The 22,496-nt window shown below is 46.1% G+C and overlaps 1 protein-coding gene across 1 annotated transcript in view; it reads right to left on the minus strand.

The window, feature by feature from the left end:
• Nucleotides 1-22,496, minus strand: part of DNER (delta/notch like EGF repeat containing) — a 249,442-nt gene that overhangs the window by 19,668 nt on the left and 207,278 nt on the right. Inside the window, exons 9-10 of the mRNA XM_054700131.1 lie at nt 13,258-13,380; nt 3,949-4,062 (exon numbers count right to left, since the gene is read on the minus strand). Coding sequence (XP_054556106.1) covers nt 3,949-4,062; nt 13,258-13,380 — 237 coding nt within the window. The remainder of the gene's footprint in view (nt 1-3,948; nt 4,063-13,257; nt 13,381-22,496) is intronic.

Raw genomic sequence — 22,496 nt, forward strand, 5'->3', positions numbered from 1 at the left:
TTGCCTTCCCATTGTAAACAATTAGACAACTGGATGAAACACAGATTTTAAAGAACACCAGTACTGGTTTTCTGCCTTCAGACAATTTGGAATAGAATGATGTCACTGGATTGAGGAGAAGTGAAGTTTGTGGAGGTCAACTTATAGGACAGGCTACCATGGAAGACAGAGCCATTCAGGGAAATCCCACCAGAAATACATTGCTTCCCTTGAATTTGATGCTGAACATGAATTTGTTGAAACTGCATGTGCCTGGAAAACAAGAGGAAAGATGAACAGTTCCCAAAGCTCATAGACTGGAAAGTACGCAAACTCTCACAAGTCAGAGTGGAAATATTTCATTGCTCTCCTACTTTACTCAGTGAGGCAACAAACAGTCAAATTTCAGCAACACACACACATGTCTGTAGAATAAAGGACACTATAGCTAATACAGTCTTAAACGTGCACCCCCCTCCAATATAAAACAAACCATTTCTTTTAAAAGAAAAACAACAAAATCCACTCAACGGCATAATTCAAAAAGACCACTATCCCTCCAAATTATCTGACATGCAAAGAAGCAGGAAATGTTCCCATAGCCAGAAGGAAAAATAGTCAAAATACACGGATTCAGAAATAACAAATGATGGCTAGTAGGGAATTTGCTGAAGATGTGGAGGAAAAGATAAAAAAAGAAAAAGAGGCTAGAAATGGAAGTCATAAAAAAGAACAATGGAAATTCTAGATAGTAAAAATATATGAAATTAAAAATCAAACAATACTTTAAAAAAACACTGAATTTTTAGACAATAGATTAGACTCTGTGGAGCAAAAGACATTTAACATGTAAAGATTTCGAAATGGCCAGTAACTATGAGAAAGAAGCTCAACACCAAAGAAATACAAATTTAAATCTCAGGGAGTCTAAAATGTTGATGGCATTTGCCCATGAAAATGCATTGGAATGACTCAAAGAAAACAAAATAAACAATCCAGTCAAAAAATGGGCAGAAGAGCCAAAAACACATTTTTTCAAAGAGGACATGTAGATGGCCAACTGGTATATGAAAAACTGTTCAACATCACTTATACTCAGGGAAATACAAATGAAAACCACAATGAGGTACCACTTCGCACCAGTAAGGATGGCACATATTAAAAAAACTGGCAACAACAAATGCTGGCAGGGATGTGGAGAAAAAGGAACCGTCTCACAGTGCTGGTGGGAACAACGCCGTTCTAACCACTAAGGAAAGCTGTGTGGAGGACCCTCATATTACTAAAAATGGAGCTACCATAGAACCCAGCAATTCCACTCCTAGGAATCTACCCAAAGGACACAAAAACATTAATTCAAAAGGACACCTGCACTTCTATGTTTATTGCAGCACTATTCACAATAGCTAAGCTACGGAAACAACCCAAAAGCCCAAAAATAGATGACTGGATCAAGAAGATGTGGTACATATACACCATGGAATATTACTCTCTCATCAAAAAAGATAAACTCATGCCATTTGCAGCAACGTGGATGGAGCTGGGAGGGATCATGCTCAGTGACATAAGTCAGAAAGAAAAAAAAAAAGTATCAAATGGTTTCACTTATAGGAGGAATGTAGGAAAACCAAAAAAGGGGTCAGAAAAAAAAGACAAAAGTACCAGGCGAATTATAAATCTGAGACATACAGCAGGGGAAGGGAAGGCAGAGGGGTCAAAACGGGAGGGAAGAGCCCAAGAGACGATGGTGACATTCACGGGTGGCGCGGTGGAATTTTGTGGGAATTATGCACAAGGGGAGAAATCAAATATTGTAAAAAAAAAAATAAACACTGCTGTAAAAATAAATAAATTTTAAAAAAGAAAATGAGTTGGAAATTGCAGGACATTGTCAAATGAAAGACAAATAGTGAAAAGTAGCTGAGTCAGAAAGTCGAGGACGGCCTCACATTACTCAGCCTTTAACAATGCATGTTGACTGTGTGCTCTGCTAGGAAAGGAGAGGTTTACTGGTGTCTGATTTAAACTGTTATTCAAATGCTCATCGATGTCAGTAGGCTGGACAGAGACTCTTTGGCTTCCCTGCTGGAGTACAGTCACCTTGGGCACAGTCTATGGTTTCAGATAGGTAAGAAATAAAGCACCACCTGGAAAAACAAAGCAGATCCTAATGTTGCCCAGGGTCTCCTGACTTTCTGTGTATTCTGTCCTGAGCCAGATAATTCTAGGGGAAGGAGGGAAGAAAAATTACAAAGTCTTAAAGAGAAGAACGGACGCTATATGAGTTCAAAACTGAAAACTGGACAGGCCAGAGGCCAGGTCCTCAAGGAAGGAGCTTAGAGAGGCATTCAGGTATGGGAGAGGGAGGCTCTGCAGGGTCAGATGACCAGATTACTGCAGCCTGAGCTCAGCATGACAGGAGCGTTCCCTCCACACCACGTCCCAGAGTCACCTCTGGCCTGAGGGAAGTGCCTTGACCCAAGGGAAAGCTCCAGACTCACAGGTAAATGTGACATTGAAATGAGCATCTAATCACAGAGCAGCAATCTCCTTAATTTGCTCCACTCAGTCAAGCAGGGAGGAAGGCTCACTACACCTCCCGAGAAATGAAGGCGTCCAAGATGAGAGCTCACAGAGTAGAGGGACCGTTACTCCTCACACATCTACAGCTAATGCCGTCAGCCTCTCCACAGAATGCTTGTTCTCAGGATACAAGAGGTTCCTTTTTAAAGGGGAAAAAAAAGTCCTATGGTCAAATATATTTGGAAAAGGAAACAAGATGATTTGCTGTAAGACTTCTCAGCATTTGGATGTGACAACTCATGGATTCCACGTGGTCACGGACACGCCATCCACAGCATCTGAGGGAACTGTGCTCTGGGAAACACACTGACAGCACAGCCCCCCAAGGAAGCTTGGGAACTGCTGTTTGCAGCTTGAGAAACTACCAGGGCTGATGGGAAGAGAGAGATGGGGTGAGCTTGAACCACACCAGTGGAGATCTACTGTCCCCCCAAGACTGCAGTGAGGACCATGAAGAGAGCCTGGGGGGACTTGCAGGCTGGAGGCGAGGGCAGGGCGGGGCCAGGCGTCTGGGAGGCAGAAGACGGGAGGTCACGACTTAGAAGAGCTTACATGGAGTGATCAGGAATCAAACAGGCAGAAAGAAAGGTCCAGAGCAGGGCTGGAAGGCTGGATGGGTCTTGATGGTGGAGATAAGGGTTTCCATCTTTTTCTTATAGACAATAAAATGGCAACAGGTGATTTTAAGTAGAAAGTGATACGGTTACCTTTTCATTTCTAAGGTGAAACAGGGTGGAACACTAGAGGTGAAGGGCCCACACGCGCACTGTGGGGCTCTGGGGTGCTGTCGAAGAGCAGAGAAGGGCACTATTCTCCCTTGAGAAGCTGATAAGCACTTGAGAGTCCCCTTGGGCTGTTCTCCTCCAAGCACCAGGCCACACTTGCTTTCAGGGGTCCCCAAAGTCCCTGAAGACCATGGGGATGACTTGTGGAGCCCAGATTGAGCAGAACCCTAGACTAGCCAACTCTTCCCACCCGGAGCTCAGCAGCGGCCAGCCCGGGGTGCATCCCCATCTCCACTCTCCCTCCACGCCTGTGTGCCTTCCCCACCGTCAGCCCTGAGCCTGGAGTGCGCCCTCCCTCACACCACCACCTCCCTTTGCTTTCCGAAACCCAGTCACTTTTACATCTTCCAGTAAAAACCAACGTGATTGCTGAATGCAATTCCTATAGTAGACAGTTCTGGAACTTCCTGCCTTCCATGCTTCAAGGAAAACTGGCAGGTCTCTGCACCAAACGCTGATTTCAGAAGCACCTCGGTTAATCATAATACAATGCATTGTTCAAAAAGAGAGCTGCAGCCGAGCAAAATGCCTCCCGACTCTTTCCCACAGCAACCCTACTTCAGCCACGGTGAGCCTGAAAACTCAGTTGCAGGTCACTTGCCTGTGAAGCCAGGAGCGCAGACACACGTGCCATTGAGGCCTTCGCTGTCACAGGTGCCTCCATTCAGACAGCTGACGTTGGCACAGGGGTCCTTGTAGGATTCGCAGTGGACTCCTGCGGAGAACAGATGCAGAAGAGGTGAGGCCAAGGGGAGGGGGTGCCCTCAGGGAGGCCCCCGTGGGCTGTGGTGGACGATAGGGACTCGGGGGTGGCGAGGTCACATGCATCTGAAGAGGAACCCGTGTCCCTAAAACATGCAGCACTAGAAACCAGTGTTTTCTCAAGAAAAAAAAAAATAAGACTTTCAAGAAATAAGTAAATGTGATCATTTTCCTATATCACTCAGTCTTTGACAGAAACTAGGACTTCAAGGAGTTTCTGCTGTCACTAAATGCACCTGCTTCTGACGGGCGCTGTTAAAGGAGACATTATTGTCGTCTGCTAAGTTCCGACCACGGGAGGGGGGAATGGGAGGGAGGAGGGAGTGAAGGGGGCATTGCGGGCTCCCCGGGCCTCCGAAAGCCAAGGCTTGACCCGCCTGGGGCAGGCTGGAGGCAGACCCCAGCGGCGTGTGTGGTGTGCACACGCACGTGTCCATGCCTGCTCTTGACTTGAGCTGTTGTAAAGACACGCCTTGGGAGACAACAACAAACTCGGTCCCCCTCAAGCTCTCACTGGCCTCAGACCCCCACGCTGGGAGCTGAAAGGTTAAAACCCAGAAAGAAAAAGTATCAGCGACAGTGTTTTCTACGTCATCTCTACAAGAAACAGAAAACGGCCAGTCTTCATAAAACACCGACGCTACTGAAGACAGCCCCCAGGAGGCCTGCCTGAGGGGGCTCCAGGGCCTCGCACTCCAGGCCTGGGCTCCGGCCCCACTCACAGGCCCTGGGCACATGCTCTGCTCCACGCCCTCGCCCGTGCCCCAGGCCTCACGGGATCCTCACGGCCATGCCACCCCTTGTCCCCCACTCTACAGACGAGGACACCGAGGACAGAACCCAGTCACGGGGGTGGCTGGGACTGGAAACCACCAACATCTGAGCCACTCCATTGCCGGGAGTGAGCTCAGACTCGCCATGGAAATTTAGATACTATTGTGCAGCGCGACTCCCATTGAACGAAATGAGGCCCTTAGCAACCCTTTAGAGCAAAGCAGTTTCCCATTGGTGTAAAACTAAAAAGTCTGTGAGTGCAAATGCCTATGAAACGGGACTGAGCGGGGAATGGATTACTCTGTCGGGATTTTTTTACATTGAGTGTGTATTATTTTACATTTCCATAAACAATGTAAAAATCCGCTGCTCTTTCAAAGCTGAGATTTTTGCTGCTGTTTCACTGGAGAGTCAAGACAGATGAACGGCCTCATCTCTCTAGCGCTGGCCCTGCCCTTTGGAGAGGAAGATAAATCATTATAGTCTGGACAAGAATGTATAGGATGATACACTCATCCCTTCCCGGCAGGCCCCGGGAAGAGCAGCATCCAGCCAAGCCGACGACTGGCGTGGACTGGACGTGCTCTCGCTACGCAGCTTAGCTCATGTGGAGCAAAGGGCCGCCACACCCAGTGACTCATCATTTACTCACTGGAATTAGACTTGCTGGGATTCTCCTCTTGTTTCTTTCCAGTGTCTTAAGATGTGGGCTCGAGACGGAGGATAAGAGAAAACAGAAACACCTACCCCTGCCCACCCTAACGACCTCCCTGGGCCCGGTGAAGCGTGTCCAGGGGATGGTTTAATCCCTGCCCCTCACACCCAACCCACGAGCCATGTTTTGCAGGATATTTTTCTGAAGTGCCTTTCAGACATGTCCCTTCTTCCTGGAACCTCCACCCCATGCCACGCCTTCCTGCCTGGTGGGATGGGCCAGGGACAGTGCCAGGTGCCAGGGACAGTGAGTGAGTCTCCCCAACTTTCGACTTCCTTCACAACCCAGGATAGAAAGCTCAAACTAATTTAAAGATTGACACAAAACTGGTAATTCTTTAGATGGGGGTGTACACCTTCCAAATCCAACAAATAAGAAGTCACATATTTCCAAGTCCCCAAGGCATCCATCAGTGGGAACCAGGTGAGAAAAAAGATTTTCCCCTGTAATGGAAAATACAAGCACAACCGAAGTTCAAAGATGTCCAGAATCTTAGAAAAATTTCTAGTAGCGCTCAGGGAAGAGCAATTGCTGGGTAACCTTTGCTGGGTCCCTAGTAATCCATGAGCCAGCCTCGTCTGGGGATGGCAACAGAATGACCACATTAACGCACTGATGACCACATTTTTTCAAATCTGGCTGTAAAGCAAGTTCTAGGCTAAATATTTGACTATCTTAACCTTCAAAGTCTTCAGTGAGAGTTGATGAAAACACCCAAGATAACAAGCCATTTCAAACTTTGGGCTGTTTTCTTTCTTGGCAATCATGTTACCCCTGGTTATTTTTCTCTTTTCAAAAGATAAGACTGTCGGCTTCATGTGACCGTTGAGAGTGTTCTGGCAGCAAGACGGGACCCAAGCTGAGCTTCACGTACGCGCGACCATGACACAGACATCCCCAGAGAACAGGCGACTCACATTCCCGTACGGTGAGCCTCGCTCATCCCACATCAGAGTATTTCTGATATTGCTGCATTTGCTGATGTGAGCGGAACACGGTGCATCTCCTTAAGGTGGAGGCTGGGAGAGGCCCTCACGGGCTGGGCCGATGGGCCCAAGAAACCTCCACCAAACCTGCCCCTCGAGGGAAGAGCAGGAGGGACTGTGGTGATGGATCATGGGGCTACAGTGGTGGGAGAACTGTATACCCCACCTGAGGACTGGGGACCCCACCTGAGGGGGGGACATCAAACACTGTCCAAAAGTGAGCAACGATGCAAGAAAAGAAATTATTAAAAAAACAACAGCCCTACTCCCTGCTCCTCAGGCCCCTGGGCCCTGCCCTCCTGCCTTGCCCCCCAGGACCTGGCCCTAACACAACCCGAGGGGGGGCATCCCTTGCCCTCTGACAAGAACACCTGTTTTCACCTCTGCCCCAAGCTGGTCTTCACCTGGCAGTGCTGTCCATGCCCAGCTCCAAAGCCCTTTCTCGGGAGAGCCGACTCTCCCCAGAGGGAAAGTTCTTCCACCAGGGTGGGCAAAGAGCACACTGAGATGCCTGCCGTCATCACCCAGTTCACTGTGTGAGACCCTCACTTATCTGGGCTCCTGTCTGATGCCCCCAATCTGAGGGGCCATGTTGTGAGTGGAAGAAATAGCAGAAACACCCCAGAGGCCCGTCCTGCAGGAGGCGCCGGCCAGGGCGCTTTGGCTGACGCACAGGTAGGCCGCCAGAGGAGCGAGCAGCCGTTCCAAATCCACTTCACAAACACCCTATTTTGCCGGGGAAACCAGGTCCGTGCTTCAAACTAAGTCTGGAACGGCACAAGCATCACCCACTGGCAAAGGACGTGGCACGCACTATTACGAAACCTATGTTTAGTCTCAAGCAAAAATAAACTGTCATTCAGTCAAAACTAATAAAAATTCATACTTTTCATATTAAGGGATAGAGAGGAAATGTTTCTGAAAAGCTCTCCATTCCAACATGGCTCTTTATAGAAGCTACTTTTAGAATTAAAAATGAGCAAAATTCAAAGAGGCTTGCACCCGCTATAAATCTCTTGTCATCACAACGTGGTCACAACTAATATTCTGAGCACTGAAAAATCATTACTTTAGCTCCAGGAAAATTAAGCCAGGTAAAAAAAATTAACCACAAGTGTTCTTTGAATTAGTATTTGCTTTAAGACATCATCTTACTTTTTTTCAGAGCTATTTATTTCCTCCATGTAAACTTTTCCAGTATCTCATCCCTCACGGAGTTCAAACTATTTCAGAAATGACAGCGGACATCTGGACCTCACTCTTCCCTGTGTGTGCCAGGCTCAGCTACCCTTCCAGTTAAATAATAGTCTGAGAAGGGTTAGGGGCACAAAACACTTAAGTTCTGATTCACTGGTTACACCGACGAAATAATTCTAGCCCACAAAGAAAGCTTTTTTTTTTAAATAATTCTAGCCCACAAAGTAAATCCTTTTGATATAAATTTCTATAGACTTTAAAAATAAATAATTATGGACAAGGTGATCAGACTCATAACCCAAAGATTTCACTTTTAACCATCCCACCCCCTCCGCGAAACAAAACTCCAGAAATTTAAAAAATGATATGAATAAAGATGTTCATTCCAGAATTATTTATAATCACTTCACATTAGGTATAGCAGGGAATGGATAAGTAATCCCTCCTGGAAACACCACCGAGCCATGGAAGGCAGAACTAGTAAGACATCCCAGCAATACCTGAACCGAATGCAACATAATGCTAAATGTGAGTGGGACAAGACAACCCTGTAAGTACTCTCAATTATAGCTGTAAAGACACAGGCATTAAAAAGGATACAAACAATTCTGATGGCACACCGCTGGGTTCTGTTATAAAGCTATGAGCGATTTCAAATATCTATGTTTTTACTATTACTGTATCTTCAGAACTAAAAATGGAAATATTTTCTTTCTAATGTTCAACCCCCAAAATCCCAGGTGACACACTGATCATAGAATTTCTGCTAGAAATAAAAATCAACACAATAGGGGCTGGCACTTGATTTTTCGACAAAATGAGGTTATGAACACCCACCAACGTCTCAAAAGCCCTCTGATGAACTAGTTTTGAGAGCAGCATCAGTGATTCTGTATGTCTGAAGGGAGGTTGCTCTGAGACCCTCCTTGCATTTTACTCCTAACAATTTCCTGGTTCACAGTGGAAACTTACTGGGAAAATGTTCAAGTTGGTTCCTTGATTTAATTAGTATGTTAAGCAGCAGCTTCAATTCCAGTAAAGAGCTATGAGCATTTCCTTTGTGCAAGCCACCATATCAAGAGCTGCAGAGAATTAAAAGAGAAAAAAACAAAAAAAAGTCCGTACCCTTCAGATTATGATCTAGCATAAGGGAGAGGGAAGTCCGAAGCCAGAAAGAATCGATTGCCAGGCTGATCATAATGGTCGGAGCAAATGCAGAGAAAATGCTGGTGGAGTTCAGAAAATGTTTGTCTACTTGGGGATCAAGATGTCAGACCTGGGTCTGGTCACAGGATTGGATGATGGCAGAGAAGAGAGAGGAGAGCGCCAAGAAGGAACACCTGGGCACCACCTGCGTTTGTGGAGCCCAGAGGACAAGGTTCGAGTGAAGTGGGGGAGAAGCAACAGAGCTGAGGAAGCTAAAGCAAGAGGGATCCAGTGACCGCTATGGCGAAGGGGCCATTACTGGGAGTCAGAGGCTGTAGGAGATTGGTGGAAGGCTTCAACTAGGTCCACAGGCTTTCCTGAAACCCATTTTAATGGAATGGTATGGGACAAGATCCAAATTGCAGAGGGTGAAGAAGAGAATAAAAACTTAGGAAACAGAGGCGTTCCCTATACCAAATCTAAGGAAACTTGGCTGAAAAAGAAAGAGGGATGAAAAGGTGGGGAATAAGGAGAAAGGGATGTGGCATAGAGCGAAAGTTAAGGGATTTTAAAGATGCAGTTTAGGTCCCTAATCAGTTGAGTTAATTCTAGGTGAGCCAGAACTAACCAGGTGAGATCTTTAAGAGGATCCAGGCCTCTGCTAAAGTTATAAACTTGAAACAGCAGAGGGACTCTCACCATTTCTGATTTCAGGAAGCTGTCAGGAATTCCACAACCATAGGGTACGAACTCCACAAACAACTTAGGGGGCTTAGAAGCTGATCCTTCCCTATTTAACTCTCAGCTCCTTCCTTACTCAGCCCAGCCAACACCTTGATTCAGCCTTACATTAACAGAGCAAAGAATTCATTAAGCCATGACTGGATCAACTAAATTGTCAGATAACACAAGTGTTGTCCTAATCCATTATTTTGTAGCAATCCACCGTGCAGCAATAAAATGAGTATAGCAGGCACGCTGACTTTTTTTTTTCCCCTCAAGGGATTTTTCTTCACTGTGACAGTCACATGGCATATGCGTTTAGGTTTACCCCGACATTTCAAGAAGTCTCAACCCTCTCCCTCTTGTTTTCCATGTTGTCCTATCTGGCTATCTTTGTTCTCATTTAATTACAATTTCATGAGGATACTTTTTAAACTATTTTTTTTTTTTTTAGAGAAGGTACATGATGCTGTGTTTTCAACATTCCTAAATGGACCAAATATCTTTATCTTTCCCTCAAATGTGCACTGTCTTTTAACTACCAGCCCTTTTTATTGAAAAGTCTGAACAGTGTTCCACCAATAATTTGTTTTTTTATTGAGAGGAGCAAAGCCATTACTTGAGTCATATTCTCTCTCTCTCTCAACTGTACTCCCTTTGTAGGTTTCTGTAAAAGCATTTCTCTTTATCCTTGCATTTGTAAATTTTTACCAGAAATTCTCCAATCATTCATCTCCTTCATTAGTCTCTCTGACACTTGGCAAGGCCATTTCACTTGAAAATTCTAGCTGCCTTCAGCTCACAGACGTGCAGAGTGAGTTAAGTCTGGTTTAACCCCCTAACTCCGTGTGTCCTTCTTCCTTGGTGGCATCCAGCGTCCCCACGGAAATGGGAGCTCTTGGATCTTTTCCCCACACATCACACTTTCTCCTCATGGTCTCTGTTTCCTTATATTTTTACCTTTATCATAAATTACTTGCTGGACTTTCCCAGATAAAAATTCAGTTTTGAGCAGGACACATCACTTTTTTTAAAACTTCCTTACTTGAGAGTCTAGAGTTGTTGGTAATTGCTGCTGTTTTGGTTTTATTTCCTAACTTTTTCCCTCTTTTTGAGTTGTTGATACAGGATGCACACACTGGCCAGACTGGAGATCGGCATCAGGGGACATCTGGTGCTGGACGGGTCAGCTGGGGTGCTGTCCATAGGGATTCTGGGGCCCTGTCGGCGTGAGCAGGAGAGTCCTCTCTCCACCGGCCACACAGGCAGGAGGGACGAGCTGAGTCCACAGGTGATTCTCTTCAAGGACAGCTGAGTATCCCTGAGGTCATCAGCGCCCTCTGCCTCATGGGGTCACACAGACAGCATGCACTTCCTCTCCACTGAAGAGAGTCCTTGTGCAAAGCTGGTGGCTGAGTCCTCATTCTGGGATGACTAATCCTGTTGTATGCAAAGAATCCTGCACCCACCCTCTGTTCTAAAACCCCAAATCCTCCCTCGTGTCTGAGATTCCCTCAGGGATCCACCTTCTTCAGTGGTCCCCAGCAGAGAGTGAGCAACTGGTGGAGGAAGTTTCCAGAAACAGAGAAGTGGTAGAATCTAGAGCAAATAAGGAAGGCTTAACCTCAGGCATGAAGAGGCACACACAGTCAGCAAACAGAAAAGACTGTCTTAGTAGCTGTGGCTCAGACAGGTGTGCAGGGCAGGGTATTCAAAGGGCGGAGCAAGGACCAGCACATCAGCACCACCTGGGAACTTACCAGAAATTCAAATCTTGGGCCCCACCCTAGATGCACTGAATCAGTGGGTGGAGCCCAGCTAAGTTTTAGCAAACCCCCCAGCAGATTCAGATACAGACTCGCATTTGAGAAACCACTGCTGTAGGAGACAGAACATTAGTTAATTTGAAAATACTTACAAATGACAAACTCTCTTTTATTCCATAAAATGGAGGTGAAGTCAGTACCTTCTAAGAGTGCCAAAATTCATAGGAGCTTGGAGGAAGCAGGAAAATATAGGAACAGTCAGTGAGAAAAAAGAAGACAGCACAAAGAAGGCTAAGATCCCAATCTTTGAGTGTGTGGTGACAGGAGTGAGTCTCAAATATGCAATTGTGATTTTCATTTCTTAGTCATGCTCTCAATAGCCCTGTCTCAGAAACAGAAAGCCAGGAGCATATTCAGAAGACACCCAGTTAATGATTTTGTCACTTATCAAGCTACAACATTCTTCATAAAATTCTATCATGAACTAAAGATTTTTGGAATTTTTAATTCTTGAACCAAATTTATGACTAATCCTGCCAAGAAAGATTCTTGAAACCTCTGCAAGCAGCCTTCCTTCACACAGATAAAGGAAAGTCTGAAGTCCGTACAACAGGTCTACCCAGGCCCAACAGCCCATCTGTGGCACAATTAAGATTAAACCCCTGGTCTCCTGATTCATTGCTCCTTCCCTCTCATTTACAACACTTCCCAAAGTTCTGCTAGTCCGAGACTAAAATTCATGTGGAGAAAGTCAGCATCTGCCTTTGTGAAGGTGAGTGGAGTCTGGTTCTAACTGGGCCTCTGGCTGAAAAGAGCAGCCAGTCTGCTGGACATAACACAGATCGGGCCCAGTCTCGGCCCTTCCATCTAGGGCCTTGCCCCCGTTCATCCATCGGGCCTACAAACTCCAGAGGTTCACCAAAGAACCACTCCATAAAGGTGGGTCCACACACAGGGAAGCCACAGTGGCTACCAGGCAGGGTCAGCAGGCAGATGGATCGTAGCAAGGGAGGCAGGTGGGAGCAAGAGGGTAAGTGAGAAACTATGAAGAGAGTCCACAAAAGAATAAAAAAAATCTAACCCCAGTCCTGAAGTTGTGGCTTAGAGAACCGTGCACAGGGGCTGATGGACATGCTGTCCTGGGGAGCACCATCGGGGGCTCCAATGGAGCTTCCCATTCACAAATGGTGGCTCTAGTCCCTCAGGAAGGCAGGTGAGAGGACCTTAGAGACCACGCTGGTGGGTTCCTGAGGGATGATGTGACCCCTCCCTAAGTCATTGTCAGGGTTTTATAAGTTAATGCACATAAGGGCTAAGACCTGAGTTCCTGCATTATAAATACTCACTTGGTGTCTGTTTTTTCCAGAGTTACTTGACATATGTCCACTCCAATGAACTAATATTCCCCTCCCACCTAACTCATTCAATGAGAATTGATTTATTTGCCAACCCATGAGATTCCCCGCTATCTCACCAAAAATCCCAGCATCCTCTCTCACAGAACAGCTCGAATCCCTCTCCCACAGTGTCCCAGCCAAGTCCTCTGATATGTCTGACAGTCCACTTCATGCTCCTTTTCATCACCAGCTTTTTATACATTCAACAGTGAAAGAGTGAGGATATAAGAGGGAAAAGGCAGAAGAGATATTTGTTCAGTTTACCAAGACGAAACCTGAGATTTGCAAATTGGTCCCCTTGTCCCATAAATCATCCCATTTCCCATATCTGATATCCATTCTAAACAACGTCATGTTCCCATTAGAGGTTTATACATTTACATTGAGAAGTCCATGCAGTCGGCCAGAGCCACGCTGGCCCAGGTAGACCAGGTGACCGCTCACCTTTGTACTCTGGCAAGCACACACACTCATAGCCATTAATGAGGTCCCTGCAGGTGGCTGCATTCAGGCAGGGGGCTGAGAGGCACTCGTTGTATTCCTCCTCACAGTAGAGGCCGTGGTAACCTGATGGACAGAATGAAAGACAAGGCGTCAAAGGCATTCCCTTGAAACCCACACTGGCCCCACCCACAAGGACAGTGGGTGAGGATTCATAGGAAAGAGGAGATGGTCTTGGTATCCAGCTGAAATGTTGTTTTCCAGGGGAATTATGATGCGTGTGTTCTGATCACTCTTGTCCAAGATCCTGGTCATCCACCAGAGGTCTTATTAATACATCATGGCCAACAATGTACTGATGACCTGGACGCCCGGACACCTTGTCCATGCAGCCACAGGCAACAGTGACAGGGAAGGACCTCCGGTCCAGGACGAATAGCTCCTCCCAGATATGTGAACCACATGCTTCCTCCAATCAATTGGAAAAACATAGCGAAACAAAGAGAATTTTATTAAAGGAAAAAAGCTGTAGAACTGTATCTTCTTTGTTCTTCAAGTCAAGGAAAGCAACTCAGCTAAAAAGGTTAAACTGGCATTTCTGATAAAATGTGGGGTATTTTTGTGTTTATTTAAAATGAGGGCTATCTAAATTATAAAATTTTAGATTTTATTTAAAATTTGTGGGCCTCCCCTGTGGTGCAGCAGTTGAGCGCTGGGTTGCAAAGCTGCTTGCAGCCTCTGCAGCGCCGGTTCGATCCCCGGCTGCTCCCCGGCCACCAGAGGAGGGTCCCACATGGCACGCAGACCTCTCCTGCTGCCCGCTGCTCCCCTCAGCAGTGTGTTTCGTCACTCTGCTTGCTCTGCTCCCCGCTCTGGCTCTGGTGAATTCTCTCACCCTCCCACGCTTCTGACTGTACCCAGTGCTTGTATAAATAAATAAATAAATAAATCTTTAAAAATAATTAAATAAATAAATAAATAAAATAAAATTTGTAACGGTTACATACACAGCAACAGCCATGAGGATAGAGACATTCTCCTGTTTGCAAAACAGGTGTTGATTCTAAAGGACAAGAAGACAGCACTCCTTGAGATTCACTCATGAATGTCATCCTGTTTTTAACTTTCAAAACAGATGTTACTGCCAATGCGCAGTGAATCGGGCCATGTTTGCCTGGCCCCATCCAAACAATGAGGAACATGTGAGCGCTTTCACAAATCACCCTGCCTGTGTTGGTTCTAGAACTCAGATAAGCAGAAAAAACAAACCCTTGCCTCAGTGGAAACTACAACTACTAGCTTTTTTTCCATCTTTCCAGCACACAGCCAACCCTCAAACTCAGACAGTCCAGCTAGGACGTGTTCATGTGCAGAGCTGCTTTTTCTTATGCCAATCACAAAAATAGGCTAAGCTCATGTTTGCAGCATTTTCAACTCAGTTGCCATTTCAGTTTGTTTTGAATTACTTCCCAAGTGGAGACCATGATAATGGCCCCTTGGCAAAAACCTCAAGCTACAAATGGTTTTTCCTTTTTTGTTGTTTTTTGTTTTTTCCATGGTTTTACCATGGTCTTCAATTCTTCCATCTTATACATTTTTGTAGCACTAGGGAAACATTGCTGATTATTCTTCATCAGATTATTTCAATCATCTAATTCAGAGGTTCTCATCGACAGCAATGTTGACCTCCAGAAACTAGATGGTAACATTAGACACATTTTCGGCTATCACAGGGAGAGTGAAGGGGCAGGGTTGCTACTGCATCTGGTATAAGGACAGAGTTAAGTATCCCATGATGCACAGGATGGTTCCCACCAACAAAAATCTATGCAGTAGATAAATTAACTGAGCCAGATGGAAAAAACCCACTCGGGACCAGGGATCAGCCAACTACTGCCATAGGCCAAATGCAACACTCTGTTTGCAAATAAAGATGTACTGAGACACAGCCACACCCATTCCTTATGTGGAGTCCATGGCTGCTTTCCCACCCCACGGCCTGATGAAGAGGTTGCTATGGTGCTTGCAAAGGTCATCTGACTTGCAAAGCCCCACATTTTTACTCTCTGGCCCCTTATAGAACAAGCTTTCTACCTACAGGTATAGATTCAACAGAAATCTTTCTTTTTACAAAAACTTTGGAGAGTTTCTCCCATTCCACAGGCTGCCTTTCACACCACTGCTTCCTTTCTCTGAGGCAGAGTAGCCTTTTAGTCTGATAGAATCCCAGTGGTTGGTTTTTGCTTTTGTTGCCTATGGTTTGGATATCATATTCAGGAAAGCACTGATGAGACCAATGTTATGAAGCTTCTCCCCTATGTTTTCTTCTGGCATTTTTATAGTTTCAGTTTCAACATTAAGTCTTTCATCCATTTGGAACTGATCTTTTATGAATGGGTCAGATAATAGATGTGGATAACAGGTATACAAAAAGATGTTCAACGTCATTAATCATTAGGGAAATGCAGTGCAAAACCACAAGGAGATACCAAGTCATATCTAGCAGGAGGGCCATTTATCAAAATATATATATACACAACAACACAGAAAATAACAACTGTTGGCAAAGATGTAGAGAATTAGGAACACTTGTGCGCTGTAGGTGGGATGGTAACATGGTGCAACTGCTATGGAAAACAGTGTAGAGATTCCTCAAAAAACAGAACTACCATATAATCTACATTCCCTCTACTGGGTATTTATTCAGTCTTAAAAAAGAAAGAAATCTTGTCATAGGTGAACCTTGAGGCCATAGACCAAGTGAAATAAGTCAGTCACAGAAGGACAAATGCTTTATGATCCCACTTACATGAGGTATCTCAACTAGACAAAGGCATTGAGGCAGAGGAGAATGGTGGCTGCCTGGGGCTGGGGGAAGTGGGTGAAGGAGGTGCTATTGAATGGATCTCTTGGAGGTGGTGTTGAATGAAGGTATACAACAGGCTAGTAATGGTCTAGGGAGATCTGGCTGTGACGGTGCATATATAGTTAACAATACTGTACTCTTCATTTGCTAACAGAATAGATTTCATGCCATGTGATTTTTATCAAAATTCAAAAACATAGATCTCCATAAGAGGGGGTAAGTATCTGTTGGTTTCTTCTCAGTGTGAAGCAATAAGGAGTAATTTTCCTTTGCATATGCTCTCCAGCAGATCTTTTAAAAACCAACTTGAAAGGATAAAACACAACCCTACGAACATCTTTGACCCCTGAATTGAGGTGTTATTTACACAGACAAAATCAAATACAACTTTCATGAAATCTCTCAGGACTGTTTTCATTGTTGAAAACTGTATCATTATCTTTTTCCTCTAGCAACAAGAAAAGCAAATAAGGAAGTTATTTTACAGAGATAATTAAGCTGGTGAGGTTTTTCTTCCTTGGGGGGAAAAAAAGATAAAGGTTTCATATTCTAAAACTGTTTCTTCAGAGACAGTAACATTTAAATGTCTTCATGGAAATGTCAAGGCACCCTTTACACTTGGTGCCAAAGAACCTAAATCGGACTGTTGGAGCAAAAAGACATTCCTTACAAAAGAGAAGGCTTCTGTGAGAAAGAGACTACCACCTCCTGCTGGTAATTAATTTGGGCAAACAAATTAGCTCAAGGCAGTGTGCCCAGGGGCTAGAAAAATTAGGCTAGTCCAAAGAAATTTTTTTTAAATGAAATAAAACACAAGAAGGGTCAGAGTGGTCCCTTTCAAGGCACTGATCTTCATCACAACCCCTCCTGTCCCTGCAAGCCTTGCTTCTGAGCATTCTGCTCCAATCCCTCCCTCAGAAAGGACAGAGCACAGCCCCGACTGGCAGCAGGTGTGAGCAAGTGCAGGTGGCTGCCACACGCAGGCTGGGCGAGCAGAAGACGCTTGAGCACAAGCAAGTCTGACCAAGGGACCAGCAGGTGTTCCCTGGTGGATCTGGTATATGCTTGATTTGGGACGCACCTGGTGGCTTGAACAGCATAGAAATCACACTTTAGTGATTAGTTCCTCGAGGGGGCATTAAAGTTTTTATCAAAGAACATGTTAAGGAGAAAGGAAGGGCCCGAGGTGGGAGCGACAAGCAGAGAACAAGATGTCTGTCTGATCAGGACATTGGGGGCGGGAGGACAGGAGGAATGTCCATGGTGAAGGCAGCATAGAAGCCTGGAGAGGAACGGAGGGCTGGGGGGCTGGTGAACAGGGCCAAGTCCTCCGAGAGCATGACCGACTAGATTACAAGACTAGAAGGTGGCTGGAGACCCTCAAAATCATGGCTCTTGATGGGACCGTACCAGCCTTGAGAGGGTGTTTTAGAAATGGGGGGTGCTTATCTCTGCTGAGGACTCTGAAGCAAGGAAGACACCAAATAACCATCCAAAATAAATATAAAATCAGCACTGGGTGCATGGAGGGGTCTGGGGTGCCAGGAGGAGGAGGCTACGCTTCCAGAGACAGAAGGAAGGGACAGCGAGCTGAGAGAGGGGCATGGAAGTATCAGGAGGTGAGAAGAGGGTGAGAAAATCTAAGGTAGGTAAACAGTGTGTGCAGAGAAGCCCCGTATTAAGGAGATGGACAGGGCAGGGTTTCTGCAGAGCAAAGGACCAAGAGCAAATAAGAGGCAGGCAGGTGCCAGGCCCAGTGATGCCCATCTGGAGGGGAGAGGCGACCAAGTCAGACGTGCCTCTCAGTTCCATCACGTGAGCCAGCTGCTTTGGAGGGTGGGGCAAGGCCTACAGGTATCAGTTCAGCGACTGTTGCAAGAGTCCCAGGGGAAAGGCGGCTACGTAGAAGGTAGTGGAGATGCCAGCTAGAGAATATGCCACAAGCCAAGGAAAAGTTACTAGGTAATGAATGGGATCTGGAAGGGTGCAGTGAGTCCTGGTCCCTGGCTTGTCTGACCCACAGAGGCTGTCATTCCTTCCTGAAGGAATGGGGGTGGGCGGTGGACTGGCATTTATTGAGGTCTCCTCTGTGGACCAAGCACTCTCAAATACAACATAATCGCATTAATAGGAAGGGGGTGGGGTGGGGTGGGATGAAAGGGAATAGGGAACCTCTTTCTGGAAGTAGATCTCAACAGAACAAAGGGAATGGACAGTTGCTCCCAGGAAAGCAGAAGCAATTAGAAGAAAAGATCGACATTGATTTTAATGAACAGTGGCCACAGTGAAGCCCTGCCGTGGACTCCTGACTGACGGGATGCCTTCAGGCATGGTTTTAAAAGGACAGTCTTGGTTAGAAGACAAAAGACAGCAGGAAAGCAGAGGAAAAAAGCAGAGAGGGAGAGACTAGTGAGGAAGGGAGGGAAGCATGAGGGAAGAAGAGAGAGGAAGAGGGAGCAGATGCCATCAGGTGTCAAGATGGAGATGGAAAAACACGGAATAAGAAACACCCACCAAGACTGGAGAAAGAGAAACTGCTCCAGGACATCATGGAACAACATGGTCAGAGAGTGGGTCCCTCACCACCAGCATGAAGACCTTGGATGCTGATCTTGAAGGGTCACCAAGATGGCGGGGTGGGGGCGGTGACTAGAAAGTTTGAGAGATGAAGGGATAGTGTAAGATTCTTGCTCCTTAAGTTACCCCTTATTCAAATAAAATGTGTGGGATCACTGGTTTTGTTTCCCTAAACTCTGTGTGACAACCTCCAGAGTTGAGAGAGTTGATGGCGGGAGCTCTGGACCATCCACGCTTACCACTGGCTCAACGCCATGAGTGACATGTCCCATCTCCGGGGTACTGTGCTGACAAGGGCACTTCTAGAAGAGCCGCTCCTGCCCCACCCTCCAGAGGACATGCGCTTGGCTTTACAGAAGCAGAGACCAGGAAAGCAGCAGCCCAGGCACTGGCCTGTGATGAGCACCTAGTGCTGTCATGTGTGTCCCTCAGCGTGGCCTGGTGCAGGTTCTGACAGGGCTGCCTGCCTCGCGCGTGTGCGACGGCACCGAGCCGGGAACCCCGAGGACACTACCATCCAGAGTCTTTCCTGCCGGTGGGCAGCGAAGACCATTCACCATAAAAGCACATTTTCCCCAGCTCCGATCCCCCCACACCAACCCCCACCTGCCCCCAGCCTCAGTGCAGAGCCCAGACTTCACCCGTCGGATGCTCAAATACCTGGATTTTTCTAATATGGAAAAGTGTTTAGCTCAGTTTACTGACCTGGCCCTTGCGCTGACTTCACGTCCTGCCCTAACCTCTGTGCAGGATCCTGTTTCCTGCTTGACAGTAAAACTGACTCACTGCTCAACGTCTGCTGTGTCTCCTCTTTAGCCACTGTCCGACCTCACTTCCTTAGCCCCCGGCTGGTGAGTGGAGAAGGTGCTCCACCAGAGGGGGGAACTGATTGGCTGGGAGCGTGGAATCAGAGGGCACAATAACCTTTGCCCACCGAGAGCCAGCAAGGGTTCTCTGCTTCACAAACGTCTGCCCTGCACAAGTATTAATAAAAAATGCTTGGGAAGGAAGATTCCAAACTTAATGTGGTTTTCGTGGGGCATTGTGAAAGAAAGGAATTTTATTTTATTTTTCATACACATGTTCTACTTTTCCAGTTTTGCACAATGGAGGTGATAGCACGATGCTTCTTACTTGGGGTGTCACAACTCCTCGGGGCACTGACTACCCCAAGGCGGGGCAGGCTCCGTGCCCAGGGAAAGTAGGGGCAGGCACCTGAACGGCGGTGCTCTTAGAAAAAGTCTGACTTTGTTAGGGATTATTTTCTAGGAGGAAGGAACAAAAATGAGGCGCTTCGTACTGTGTTTAGAAAATAGAAGAATGTAGTCTTCGTAAAAGAAGAGGCTTAAAATACTGGCATCGGGCCTCCCCGGTGGCGCAGCGGTTGAGTTCTGGGTGGCGAAGCTGCCCACAGCCTCTGCGGCGCCGGTTCAATCCCCGGCTGCTCCCCGGCCACTGGAGGAGGGTCCCACATGGCGCGCAGACCTCTCCTGCCGCCCGCTGCTCCCCTCAGCAGTGTCCTTCGGTCCTTCTGCCTGCTCTGCTCCCCGCTCTGGCTCTGGTGAATTCTCTCACCCTCCCGCGCTTCTGACTGTACCCAGTGCTTGTATAAACAAAACAAACAAACAAATAAATAAATAAAAACATGCCTCTATAAAAATTAAAAAAAATAATAAAATAAAATAAAATACTGGCATCAGTCGTCATCCTAAATTGCGTCGCCACTAAGACAACTCTTTTTCAAAGGAGACTTGTCCTTTTGATACGCAGAGAGGGTAAAAATTCCGAGATGTCTCAATGTATTAATAAAGTCTAAATCATAATTAATTCATAGCTGAAAGAAATAACTGTTAAATAGCTGATCAGCTATAAATAATTTGGATGGTTCTTACAAAAAAAATAAGCCAAAACAAAACAAAAACAGCCAACCCGGCTAAGAACAAGGAGGGCAGGCATGGTGGAGCACAGGGGAAGGGTGACTATGGCAGGAGGCGTCAGACAGCAAGAGAGCTCGACAGTGACTTGGCACCGGTACTAAATGGTGCTTTGGCCTTAAATTTATCCACCCTTGGGGAATTTTTCTAACTTATGTTGATGAAAACGTTGCTACAAGTCTTGTGTTGGATTTGCCTTTAGAACCAGGTCACAAACTAGGCATGTGAAAAAAAATCAGTGTCTCCATAATTGCTTAGCCTTGTCTCAGGCTTTTTTTGTTTTCACGGTGCTTTTGGCCACTAGAGGGTGGGTTGTACCCAGGATGTGCACCAGCTCAAAGAAGAAGAAAAAGAATGTTGCTCGGGGGTTGGCCACAGAGGAGCGATGTGAAGATGTGCTGTGTGTCATCACAGGAAACGCACGGGACACAAGGATGCAAACTCCTAAAAGGAGAAATGTCCTACAGTGATAAAGACCAACATGCACATATTTCTTTTCAGTTCACCCCCAAATTCACCAATGTGTCCTCAAAACATATAGCAGTTACTGTTAAAATTGCCTATAATGAAGGGGTCTATTTTCCTGACTGACAGTCTCTAAAATTTATTTTTAAAGTTGTAAATGCTCGTAACACTGTGATTAAAGCACCAAGATTCAAGATTGAGTCCTGTATAGGTGTGTTTACTTATAAATAATAAGTAAAATGTATTAATGAAATAATCGCATAATCTCAGGCCTCCCTGGTGGCGCAAGGAGTTATGTCTCAGCACTGGGAAGCTATCCGCAGTGACTGCAGCATAAATTCAATCCCCAGCCAGGGAGCTGATCCACATGGCGCACCAGACCTCTCCTGTTCCCCCGCTGCTCCCCTCAGCAGTGTATTTCAGTGGATCTGCCTGGTGAAACCTCTCACTCCCGCACCTCTGGCCTACACCCCAGTTCTTGTAGGCATAAATAAATAAAATAGATCTCTTAAAAAATAACAATCCCATAGTCTCAATTGATTTTCTAGCACATTTATGGTTGAAGTGGAGAGAGGGATAGGGCATTTGAACAGAAAAGGTGGACTTAAGCTGTTATGTAACAGGGACCTTTGGGTGCGGCGTGTACCAAATGGACACCATCTTGGTCACAGGCACAGGACGAGTGTCTAAGATCAAGCACTTGGCAGAGAAAATAAAACCTAGATAACTAGTTACAAGCAGGTAGATGTTATTAACAAAGAGGGGTTCGGAAAGCTTGAACAGCAGAATTTTTTTTTAATATTTACTTCTTTTTCATTTATTTCACAAACCATTGGTTACATTTGAATTGACACTTACTCTGTTACTAATGTGGCTTTTTTCGAGGCGTTTGCCCTCAAAAGTGCTTGTGTCTGTGTTCATCACAGACCTGTATTTCTCAGTGTGGTCCCCATATCAGCAGCATCAGTATCACCTGGAAACTTGTTGGAAATGCAAGTTCCTAGTGGCCCCAAGACCTACAGAGACAGAGCTCTGTGAGTTACTAGACCCTACGTGCGATTCTGATGCCTCAGAACCTCTGAGCTACAGAAATGCCAAGCGCAACATCTCCCACAATTCCCGACTCTCAGAAATGCCAGAACACGGTAGGAGTCATCCACCTAGCTAGGGCCAGGCATGGCACAGTCATGCGGTTTTTCTACACAAGACATGGCCTCGGCGATCCATAAACCAGCCGTGAACCACACAGGCAGGAGACGCACCATCACGGCACACTGGACCCACCGGGGGACCCACAGCCGTGACCCACCAGCCACATGGAATAAATCAAACAGCTTCTTGCTGCTTTGAAGCCCCTTGAGGTTTTACTTCAGGAAGAAAGCAAGGTAACGGGGTCTGGT

This window comes from Talpa occidentalis, unplaced genomic scaffold (genome assembly GCF_014898055.3).
Source record: "Talpa occidentalis isolate TD23 unplaced genomic scaffold, MPIMG_talOcc4v2.1 talOcc4.3, whole genome shotgun sequence".
NCBI classification, from domain to species: domain Eukaryota; kingdom Metazoa; phylum Chordata; class Mammalia; order Eulipotyphla; family Talpidae; genus Talpa; species Talpa occidentalis.